General features: G+C 56.9%; 1 protein-coding gene across 4 annotated transcripts; it reads right to left on the reverse strand.

Moving 5' to 3' along the window:
* Positions 1 to 207: 207 nt before the first annotated feature.
* On the reverse strand, positions 208 to 9,025 carry ZNF687 (zinc finger protein 687). Of its 4 annotated transcripts, none has more exons than XM_072946576.1 (9): positions 8,767 to 9,025; positions 3,667 to 5,786; positions 3,338 to 3,516; positions 2,756 to 2,932; positions 2,497 to 2,659; positions 2,008 to 2,340; positions 1,771 to 1,883; positions 1,416 to 1,557; positions 208 to 1,311 (listed from the first exon to the last, which is right to left on the reverse strand). In XM_072946576.1, the coding sequence occupies exons 2-9, from the start codon at positions 5,773 to 5,775 to the stop codon at positions 817 to 819; spliced, it is 3,711 nt and encodes a 1,236-aa protein (XP_072802677.1). In that variant the 5' UTR covers positions 5,776 to 5,786; positions 8,767 to 9,025; the 3' UTR covers positions 208 to 816. The 4 variants fall into 4 exon arrangements, with proteins under 4 accessions (XP_072802677.1, XP_072802676.1, XP_072802675.1 ...); XM_072946575.1 differs by having other exon boundaries at positions 3,667 to 5,791; positions 8,782 to 9,024; XM_072946574.1 differs by having other exon boundaries at positions 8,782 to 9,023.
* Positions 9,026 to 11,866: the final 2,841 nt, after the last annotated feature.

The raw sequence follows: 11,866 nt of genomic DNA on the forward strand, positions 1-11,866 counted from the left end.
TTTTTTTTTTGGAAGTGTGGGGTAAGCGATGGGGAGTGAACAGATGCCTCAGCGTCCAGCATACAAAAGGCACTCCACAGAACGAGGTGGAATACTGCTTTTTTCCTGCCTGTCTCTGTCAGTACCACCTCCTCCCTGAGAAGGGTCTGCCCAATTTTGACCCTCGCCCCCTCCTAGGTCATGTCCACATAAAAAGAGGAGCCTGAATGGGGATTAAACCACAAGCAGTTTTAATGGTCTGGTTTTCTCCCTCCCATTCCCCGCACTGTTTGTTAGTATTATTACTACAAGAATAAAGGATTCCTGAGAGCCTGTCCTCTTCTCTCCCTGGGACCCCCTTGACAGGACTCGTCCCCACCAACCCCCACCCCCCCTAGATTTCTGGGGAAAAAAAAAGTGAAAGGCACTGCAGGGGTGGGGGAGCTTGAGTGCCAGGGAGTCTGAGGTGGGCACGAGGGCAGGGGCAGGGCTGCCGTCTGTGCCCAGAAGTGTTGAGGAGCATGCCCCTGACTGCTCCAGCTTCGGGCCCTCCCATCCTCCCACCCGCCGCCCCACATGGGGGTCTGCAGCCAGAGAATAATTAGTGTTGGGCTCAGAAAGGAGGAATGGAGGGCCCACTCTACTAGGACCCAAGGGCCAAACCCAAGGGGGGACTGCAAATAACTACCATCCAGAAAAGCTTGTCGTCCTTGGGCGGGGGGAAGAGGAGTTGAACAAAATGTGAATCAATGGAACTCCCAGCCCAGGACCAGGCAGCAGCAGTGACCCCGGCTCCCAGGGAAGAGGGAAGAGGGCTGGTCAGTCCAGGCCTGGGGCCTAGTTGTCCCCACTGCCCCCTTGCCGAGCCCTGATAAACGCCATGCCGTGTGTGCGGAAGTGGGTCTTGAGGTTGAGAGGGCTGTCACAGCTCTTGCCGCAGACCTTACAGGTCAGCGGGCCTCCAGAAGCAGGCAACGGTGAGTCTCCACCCTCTGGATCAGACCTGGAAGGAGGGGGGGCCTCCTCCTCCCCGTCCCCCAGGCCCAGGGCAGCAGCACTACCCACACCCCGTTTCTTCTTATGGCTGATGAAACGGTGCCGGCTCAGGGAGCCAGGGGAGGCAAAGCACAAGCCGCAGTCGAGGCACTGCTGGGCGCCACCGTCTACCCTCAGCCCCATGAGGCTCTGCTCCGCTGAGCCACTGCTTCGGTAGCGCAGGGCACCGTGGCCTCCTGCCCCGGGGCCACCTCTCGGGGACTTGGCTGGAGGCGTCGTGCTGTCAGGCTCCTCGCTGCAAGAGTCAGAGGACTGGCGGCGTTTCCGTCCTGGCCCCTGGAGAAGAGTGAAGGAAGTGGGCCTCCTCGTCGTCCCCCACTGTCCCTGGCACACCCACCCACTCCCACAGCCCTAACACAGCGGCTTGAGCCTCTGCCTACCTGGGCTCTGGCACCGGGGCCCCGAGGCAGGGCACTCCCCCGGCCTGGGGACTGGGCCCCAAGCGGCAAGCCGTGCCGGACCTGGACGTGTTTCTCCAGGATCAGGCGGCTGCTGAAGGTGCGTTTTCCCTCTGTGCAATACCTAAAGGGGAGAGCGGGCGGGTGGGCGCCAGGGGCACAGCCCAAAGACCGAGGCCCGTGGCTTGAGCAGATGGGCTCCCAGAGCAGAGGGAGGCCTCAACCTTCAGTCCATTCAGACCTAAGAGGCAGGGGGAAAGGTATTTTGGGGAACCAGGGTTGTGGAGGGGGACCCTGCTGGGCAGAAAAGAGGAAGGGGCAAGAGGGCAAGGGTTACCTGCATGGGTAAACTCGCTTGATACCCTCGTGATTGACCCTGACGTGACGCCTCAGGCTGGGGGCGGAGCAGAAGGAGCGCTCACACAGGCGACAGGGAAACTTTTTCACTGACTAGGAGAGCAGGGGGAGGGGGATCTCAGAGCCAGGCTCCAGGACCCCATCCCCATAGCCACACAGCTCAAGCCCAAGGCTGCCCCTCCAGCCCATCTTGCTCCCCTGGGGGCGCCCCACTCACCTTGCCGTGCTCCTTCTTCATGTGAGCCACATACTCATCACGCTCAGGGAACCAGGAGTGACAAAGGCCACAGGTCCAGCCTCCAGGGCCCCCACCTCCGCCCTTGATGCCTTTGCTCCCCAGTTCTCGCCGGGGCCGTTTGGTGGGGCGAGGGGGCGAGGGGGAGCTGGGCAGTTCCTCCTCTTCTGAGGATGAGGACGACTCCTCGGTAGGGGCAGCTGCTCCTCCCCGAGACACAGCCATCTCCTCAGGCTCAGTCTTGGGGGTCAGAAGGGCACCCCCAGCCCCTTTCCCAGCAGTCTCCTCCCCTACACGCCCAGACTGATGGGTGTTCTGTGAGGCAGATGAGAGAAGATGGCTGTTACGGGGGAAGGTCTGGCTTTGTCAGAGTCCTGGTTTCTCCCCTGCCCCCACTTCCTAAGGGGCGTGTGACCCTAGCCCCAGGTCCACACAGCTGAGCACCCAGCCTCCATCCCTTGACTCCTGTACCTTAAGATGTTCCAGCATGGTCCTTTTTTGGGCAAAAAGCAGAGGACAAGACGGGCACTTAAAGACACTGACACGCTGGGGCAGCAAGTGCTGGTCGAAGTGTGAGGAGAGGAGGGGTTTGTGAGTAAAGACCGTGTCACACATGGCGCACTTGTAGATCATCCTGTGCGGGTGGAGAGGACAGTGAAGACACCCTGCCCCATCGAGGCCCAGCCCCGCTCCAGCCCACCCCTCCTCATGCTCCCTCCCCGGGTCTCACTTGGCCTGCTGCGTGTGGAAGCTAGGATGCTGGGTATAGAGGTGGGCGTGGGCGCTGGGTGCAGACTTGAAGGCCATGGGGCAGATGGGGCACTTGTGGAAAACCTCGCAGTGCGACGTCTGGATGTGGGACTTGATAGAGTTCACACCCCCAAACACCACTGCACAGCTGGGGCACCTTGGGGAGGAAGTGGGAGGCACGGTGGTGAGATGAGGGGGCATCTCACAGCCACCCTCCACAACACACTCATTCTTAGGGACTAGGTGGACTCTGAGAAGTTACTCAGCGGTGGAACATGTGCAGGTGGAGAAAGAAGGAAGCTGCAGAGACCTAGTTTCCCAAGGGAGGCCTGTGGAGGCAGAGCTGGGGCCACAGAGGCGGCCCTCCTTGCTCCCAAGGTGGGGAAGGAAAGACAGAGAGATCTCAGGCCATGCTTCCCAACACACCAAGGTCGAGGGGTTCCACAGAAGAGATAGGGCTCTCCTTGAGAGGCCATCTGAAAGACTAGTGCTAGGAGCCATGAGGCCATTAAGTGCAGGGGGAAAGTGTCGAGACACTATGGGGAGGAGAGGTGGGAGGCACCTGTATCCCACGCGGCGAGAGAAATGCAGACAGGCCTCCCGGAGATGGGTCTGAAAATTGGCTTGCAGGAAGTTGCCCCCGCACTCAGGGCAGACGTGGGGAGGTCGGTTCTTATGCATACGCTGGTGGGCGCTGAAGCTGCAGCGACTGGGGAGCATCATGGGGCAGGTAGGGCACACCTGTCGAGCGGGTTGAAACAAGGTGAGTCGGTGAGGAGTGGTGTGTCCCCTATTCCTTCTCCTAACCAAGACCGCAACACCTTCCTAGATCCTGTCCCCATGGGATCTGGCTGTCCCCTTCCCAGGGAGGGGCTGCAAAAGGCAACTCACATTGCTGGTGGCCCCAGCGGCAGGGGGCCCGAGCTGCTGGAAGTGGGCGGCCATGCCAGCCTTGTCCCGGCACTGCTCCTTGCACTCCAGACAGCGAAAGCACGTGTAAGCAGAGGTGGCAGGGACAGCAGGTGGCTCCGTCGAGAGCGGCAGCACAGGGGGCTCGGCAGCAATCGCAGTAATGGCGGAGGAGGTGACGGCCCCGTCCCCCTTGCCCAAAGCAGGCAAAGCTGGAGGTCCGAGGGCAGGTGGGACAGCCAGCAGGGGCGTGATGTCCGGCTGCCCCACCATCTGGTCAAGGGCCACCGGCCTCATGACCAGGTGTGAGCACTGCATGACGAGCCCCTTGTCCTTGTGCTCGCGGGCGTGCAGCAGCAGGCTGCACTTGTTGAAGAAGACCAGGCGCCGGGCGCAGTGGTTGCAGGTGACCTCGATGCGCATGCTCCGGCGGTCGTAGTGCCGCGCCAGGCTCTTCTCCAGCGAGAAGGCATCCCCGCACTCCAGGCAGCGGTAGCCTGTCGGCGGCAGGGCCAGCCCGGCCTCAGCAGGTGGACTCAGGTTTGGCCGGTAGGCAGGCAGCAGGTTCTTGCTGTTGAGGATCTTGTTGAAGGCCTCCACCAGGCTAGACTGGGTCCGTGAGATCACCGTGCCACCCCCTGCCCCTGGCCCCGTGGCCGACTTGGAAGGCTGCACCATCACCACCGAGGCACCATTCACCTTCTGTCCCCCTGTCCCCAGCCCTGCCCGCCCCTCTGCCTTAGGCAGGGCTTGGGGCACCAGACCCAGCACATTCTTAGCCATCGTCTTAGGGCTCGTGGCAGTGCCCCCAGGCAGAACCACAGCTTTGCGGGCCACACTGGCCGCCATCAGCATGGCAGTACTTGCGTTCTGAATGGTGGCCACAGGGAGCACTGTGCCCTTTAGCCTCGTGCCATCACCCAGTTGGACACTGACCACCTTTGGGCCCTCAGGTGTCGGGGTTGCAGGGGACAGCTTCAAGAGGCTAGCCTCTGCCAGGAAGCCCGCCTCAGCCAAGGGGGCAGGGGGATCAGGGTCTGAGGGGACCCGGGTTACAGTCCTTGTGATGTTCCCACAGGATGTTTTAATGGTCTTGATCCGCACCTTGAGAGGCCTAGAGGAGCTGGAAGAGGCAGGGGAGTCATTGCTGTCCTCATCTGCAGCCTCGGCTCCACTAGAAGGACTCTGGGGACTTCCTGGGGGAGACTTGTCCACTGGTCCCTCATCCTCTTCTTCTTTTAGGGACTGACAGCCGGGCACTTTAGGGGAGGCGAGAGGGCTCTGGTGCCCTGGAGACTGCTTGAAGAAGGGCACCCCAGCAACCTGGGAAGGCGAGGTGCTGTCAGGGACACCCATGGCCTCAGGGCTAGAGCCTGCGCCTGGCCGAGCCAGGCCCTGGGGATGAAGAGGGCTGCAGCTGTCCTGCTTCAAGGCCCCCAGCGGCGGGGGAGAACCAGGGGACAGCAGGGCTGGGCCATTCTCCCGGGCCAGCTCAAAGGGAGAGGGGAAAGGAGGTGGGGTCATGGCCCCTTCCCGAGGTGGGGAGGGCGCAGAGGGAGGCAGAGGATCAGGGTGCTCCCCTGGCTCAGGCCCAAAATGAGCAAAGAGATCCAGGGAAGCTTTGCCTTCCATGGATTTTTCTTTCCAGGTACCCCCACTGGGAGGAGCTGGAGAGTGGGGGGTTCCTGGAAGGGGTGGCTCAGGGCCCCCAAAACCATTTTGCATCAGACGAGGTCCCACAGGCCCTTCCTTAGTCATCCGCCCAGCTCGGGCCCCTTCCCCTCCTGAACTCCCAGCCAGGCACTCCGACTGCTCCGGACACACAGTGTTCTTGACAATGACGCTGACTGCCGAGATGTCTGGTGGTGGTAGGCCATGGTCAGAGGCCTGGGCAGAAACCCCAGGCCCATCCCCAGCAGCTGCTGCTGTTGCTTCTCCAGATTCACCCCCTCCACTGGGTTCTGGCTTCCCTGAGCCTCCTGGTCCCTCATTTTCTTCTGGCCCAGAGTGGATAGCTTCATTTGCATCAATGTCGGGGATGTCAAAGGCAGCAAGAAGGTCGTCAAAATCAGGGGTCTTCATGTCCCCCATGGCAGCAAGTCCTAGACTTGACAAAAACAGCAAAAAAGAGGGAGAAACTAAGACCTCTGGTTCTCCGCCCTCAGGATCTCCATGTCCATCCCCTCTCAGAAGCCACTCGCACTCTGACTCGGGTACACCTCTACCACAGTGCAAATCGTACAGCTGGTGAAGGCACTTGGGACGCCAAACACTAAAACTGAAAGGAAGTTAGTGTGCACATTCCAGGGAGGACACCAAGATCCAGAAAAAGCAAAGGAAGACACTTTTCAGAAATACAAAAGAGATAAGGGTAAGAGGGAATTCAGTGCGCATCTTGTTTGAAACCACCTCAGCCCCTCCTGTGCCCAGCACAGAATCAATCAATCAATCAATACTACTATTAAGGAGGAGGAGGTACACAATGCTCTAGCTTTAAGGGCTCATTCACGGCAGAACGGGATCATTCATATTCTTCATGGATCTCCTGAGGACCACAGAGATCTGAAAGGCCATGTGTACAAAGGGGCAGTGACAAGCCAAGATGCAAGAACTGATCCTAATTTCAGCTTTATCAATAGCCTGCTGTATAAGCAAGTTACTCCACTGCCTTACATTGGCTGTCTGAAAGAAGGGACAAGTAATCTATATATCATAGGGTTGTTCTGAGCATGATATGGATCATAAACATGAGAGTCAGAACCAGTATACGATTTAGTATTACAACTAGGACAATAAGGACACGCCAGGTCAAGGAGGCCCTGGGAGAGAATAAGCACTGGAAATCTACGGCTAGGGTCAGAGACAGGAGTCAGGAGTAGTGTGAGGTCAAGTCTGGGGCACTTGGGGTCATCACTGGCACCTGGAGATCTAACTAGGTTAACAGGGAGAAGTGGACTCAGGGAAGTTGCCCAAGAGACCAAGATGGAAAGAATAAGGCACAGGAACAGAAAGAGACACAGAGAAAAACAGGGGAAAACCATGACAGCAGCCTGGTCACAAGGGCCCCAGCCTAGGCCTCTCCTGTCACAAACACCTGCTGCTCGCTAACCTACCTTCCCAAGAGTGCCTGGTCCTCCCCTAGCCAGCCTCTCCCTCCCTCTCTCCCTCCCTCCCTCCCCATCTTGCTCTCTCAGGACTAAAACTCCAGGGTACTAGCTTATCCAGCACAGCTGCCACAATGGGGAAGAGCCAGGCCCCTCACTCCTATCATTTCTGCTCTGAGCTCCTCACCCCAGTTTATCCCCAGTTCATACTGCTTACCCTTTTCATTTTCCCTTGGCAACAGTAGCCCAGGAAGTCTCACCCAACCCTAACCTGTCCCAGTACACACACACACACACACAAATCCCACAAGACTTATGAGGCACTAAACCAACAAGGAGACCAGCCTAGAGCCTGCAGAGGACCCAGGTCTGTTTCCTATCTGTTTCTCCCCACATGTGCTTCTATATCTAGGAAGAAGCAACTGAAGAAGTCTCTGTCCTTACACACTTCCTATCCAGGATGCAAGCCATTTCCCAGGGCCAATTCTCTCACCTCTTTCCAGCCTTTAAACTGTAACTGGAGATAGTCCCAGCAGGTGGCAGCTGGCATTGCAGGGACCAAGGTGGGGGTGGAGGGAGAGGGTACCAACTAGAGGAAGAAAGGGGAGTCCTCCCCTCATCCCCCCCTACTTAATTCTGCAGGCTCTGGGTTTAAACAAAGCCCTCCACCCCTTGCCTCTGCTCTGCTGGATCGCTAGGGCCCTCCTCTGCCTGGCTCTCTCCGGACCTGGAAAGGCCCGAGCTACCTTCCACTCAGGCCCTCAGAAAAGTGGGCTGGTGGAACACAGATCACTGGGGACTAAGAGAAAACATCTGCAAACTCGCCTCCCCCAAGCAACTCCCCCTTTGGCGTCCAAGTGACTTAGAGGTCATCGGATAGCCAAGATCATGCAGCGGAGCTCAAGGCCGAAGAGGCTTCCCCAGCCCCACGGCCCAGGCCTTTCTACGGCTGCTGCGCCTTGTCTCTTGGGCTCCAGCCCCACTCCTTCCCTCTGTTCTTCCCCAAAAGCCAAAGGAAGGGGCTGAACAGGAAGAGGGTGAACTGGCCTCGGTCGGGTGGGGGCTCCACGTCCCTTTCCCTGGCCCGCGGCCTGCTGCGCAGAGGAGGGCGAGGGGCCGGCGGCCGGGGGCGATTAGGCTGCCGCCAAGCTGGGCAGCGGGCGGAATTAAGTCCCTGCCATCTGCCGAGGACCGGCGCGGGGAGCATGTCCAGGGTTGCGGGGAGGGGGCGGGGTGTACATGGGAGAATCCAAAGGGGAAACTAAGGCGCGCGGCTTCTCTAGCTCTCACCAGCGTGCGAAGGGAAGGACGGGCCTCGGCCAGACCAGGCCCTCGGGGAGCTGCCGCGCACCTCTCGGCCCAGGACTACACCGGAGTAGGGGAGGCGTGGAAAGAGAGCGGTGGGGAGGGGACAGTCTCTGCCTGACTCGCAGCTCTCCAGCCGGGGTCCGTCCCAACTCCGACCTCCTCCCCTCCCCTCCCCTCCCCGAGCAGCCTCCTTCTCCCGCGGACTCCTAAGGCTCTCTTGAGATGGGAAGGGTCGGAAGGCGTGCGGCGGCCCGGGGCGCGAGCCCGAGTCCTGCCGGGGCCCGAACGCTGACCTGCGCCCCAGTCGGGGTGCAGGCTCCTCTCCGACCTGGCACAGCTCCCCCGCCCCCACTCCCGGACACGGACACCATTTTAGGTCGCGACATCCCGCAGCCTTCAGTCCCCGGGCCGCGCTTCGGCCGCCTCTTGCGCTGGGGGCGCCAGGGGTTAAGGACCCCGACCCTCCCTCCACGCTTATCCTGCTAGGGGCTGTGCTTTCAACAGGCTTGGAGTTTCGCCCATCCGCCCCAAGGAACGGGGGCGGCGTCCAGGCCCTCCTAGAAGCCATCCAGGGGGGCGGCGCGGAGAGGGGGTTAGTTGACCAAGTGGGGGAGGGAGGGGGTTATTTACCCGTCCCCCCCAGGGGGCGGGGCCATAGGCGGGTATTTACCCCAGGCACGCTTACTTGTTCCGCTCCCAGGGCGGGAAGAGACCCGGCGGTCTCGCCTCTGCTCTGGCCGCTGCCGCCGCCGCAGCCGCCGCCGCCCTCCCCGCGGCCGCCGCTACTTCCTGCTTCTCTCCCGTTCAGCCTCCCCCTCCTTCAGCTCCCTTCGCGTTCCCGGTCTCGGCTGCCCGCTTTCGCACTCGCCATTGGCCAATCCTCCCGTCATTCAGTACTACGCCCCGTCCAGCTCCGCACTGGGTTGGCCTAAAATACTGCCTCTCGGAACTAGCTCCGCACGGCCTTCCCAGCCTCATTGGGCAAGGAGCCTAGTCCTTCTGGAGATACTTTTCCCCATTGGTTGCGCCAGGGCCCACCTGCCCCCCATCTGTGCATCTCAAAGGTGATTGGCTTCCGCTACTGTCGCTTAGCAAGAAGCCAATCTGATTCCAAGCTTCCCTACTGTAGGGGGTGACTGTCCCAGGTGCGTCTCCGCCTCAACACTCCCTATTGGCTGTGATCCTTGAAGCCTGCAGTTCACTTATGCAAATTTAAAGAACTCTGCTTTTATTTGGTGGGCACTTTGAGAGGAACCTTGTTGGCCCTGAATGGAGCCAGGATGTGTAGGTCTGTTTTCTCAAGCTAAACCACAGTGTAGATCATGCCATGCAGAAGTCAGAACGGAACGTCACCGAAAACATTACGTCATCTGGTTGACCATTTCCTCGCGGTTTTCCCACTGTCTATCTAAATCGTCACATAATCTGGATGGATGGGATCCTCGTACGGGCCAGCGCCTGGGTGATGGCGTCACCCACTGCTCCTCCCTCTGCAGGAGGACTTGGAGCAGGGACGGGATTTAGAGTGTGGAAGGAACCGGCACCTGAAGCCTTGGACGGGCTTGCAGACCGGAAGTAGGGGAGAGGTGACGTTAGGACTGCTGGCGTGGCCTGGACCATTTCCAAAGGGATCTTAAAGCAGCATTCTAGTAGGCGTCCTAAGCACGGGTATGGGGAAAGGGGAAAACCCTCACCACGTCCATTTCCCATTTAAGAGCTCTTTTCCCCGCCCCTAGCACGGGCTCGGGGGGTGGAGTCTAGGCCGGTTTTCCCGCGCTTTGTTGTCCCGCCTCCTGGGCGGGGGAAGGGGAGGGGATGCTGGATACACTAATCAGCAAGCGCTCGCAGTCTTCGCCTGCAAGCTCAGCGTGCCACCTCTCGCGCACCCTATGCGGCCTGCGAGCCTGCGCATCCTGACTTGCACGCAGCCCCTGACAACTTGAAGAAGTTAATTAAGGTAGTTCTGTTACTCTGTCCAGGGGGAACCCCTAGACCCAGGACTATCTGGCACGCTCTGAGAGTTTGCTTAGGTAATAGCGACTGTATTGAGGTGTGAATCGAAACCTCTGGCCACCACTTAGCACATGGTTCTAACGGGCAAGTCGCTGAACCTCCCTAAACCATTTTTTTCATGAGTAAAATTGGGATTACGATGCCCACCTGACATGACTGTTTTTGTGAGTATTAAAAGCGTTTGGGACGTAAAAGTGCTTAGTAAAGTGATGGGCAGATGGAATTAATGCCCCCTTCTCCGCTGCCGTCTTTCTCAAGATTACCTGCAGTTGCTCCAACTCATAGAGCCTCTTCCATCTCTGAACAACTAGAATCGCACACTGGATGTAGCCAACTAGCATTCTAGTCCCACCTTCTCTGAGTCTTCCTGTATGGAACCATAATTACTACTCTTTTTGCGGGGAGGTGGTAGGCACTTAGGTCTATTTATTTATTTATAGAGGAGGTGCTGGGGATTGAACCCAGGACCTTGTACTTGCTACACATGTGCTCTACCACTTGAGTTATACCCTCCCCCATAATTACTACTCATATATGCGTACTACATGTGGGACCTATTATAAGAATTTACGTATTTTAACTCATTTATTCTTTACCAAAACCCTGTGAAGGAGGTGCTATTATTATCTCCACTTTACAAGAAGGAAACTGTGTCACACACAGATTAAGTTAGGTGACTTGCCCAAGGTCAAAGATAGTGGAGCTGAGATTCTTGCAGTCCAAAAAGTTAAACATTTTTTCACATACTCTCTTGCCAAGAGTGTTCTGGATAGGTTTGTTCTTCACTTAGATACACTAATTGTATTTAAGAAATATTTTAATATTAGTCAACTAATATTTCTTGAAGACCATCTATAAGTACAACACTGTTGTAGGCACTGGGGATACAGCAGTGAACAGAGACAACGAGGATCCCTGTCCTCATGACATATACAGTCCTGTGAAGAAGGCAATAAATATGATAAATAAGTAAAATATATAGAAGCATGTTAGAAATGATCATTGCCAAGGAGAAAAATAAGGCAGCGCTATCAAGCCAGAAAAGCCAGAAAAAGACATGGAAGAAATTTAAATGCACATTGCTAACTGAAAGACGCCAATCTGAAAGGGGTATATACTGTATGATTCCAACCATGTGGCATTCCAGAGAAGGCAAAACTATGGGAAGCAATAAAAAGATCAGTGGTTACCAAGCATTCAGATGGAGGGAGGTATGAATAGGTGGAGCACAGGGGATTTTTAGGGCAGTGAAACTATTTTTCATGACACTGTAATAGTGGATACGTGATATTATACTTTTGTCAAAAGCCCTAGCATAACATATGGACTTAAGTTAATAATCACGTGTCAGTATTGTTTTATTAATTGTAACAAATGTACCACTAACGTAAGATGTTAGTAAGAGGAGAAACTAGGGGAAAGGAAGTGTGTAGGAACGCTTTAATTTCTGTGCAACTTCTCTGTAAACCTAAAACTGCTCTAAGAAACAAAGTCTATTAATGAAAAAAAATTTATGAAAATGCAAAGCAGGGAATGAGGACAGGAAGTGTGAAGAGGGTTGCAATTTTAGATATGGTGGACAGTGAAGGCTTTTTTGAGAAAGTTGGTGAGTGAGCCGTGCAGCTATGTGGGACAAGATGGCTTCCCTCCAGGAAGAGGGACTAAGCAAGGTCTTGAGGTGGGTCTACGTGCCAGAGAGGGAAGGAGATGGGAGGAGTGGGTCAGATCACGGGATGCTCTGGGGGCTATTGGAAGGA

The sequence above is a fragment of the Vicugna pacos genome, chromosome 21 (genome assembly GCF_048564905.1).
Source record: "Vicugna pacos chromosome 21, VicPac4, whole genome shotgun sequence".
NCBI lineage: Eukaryota > Metazoa > Chordata > Mammalia > Artiodactyla > Camelidae > Vicugna > Vicugna pacos.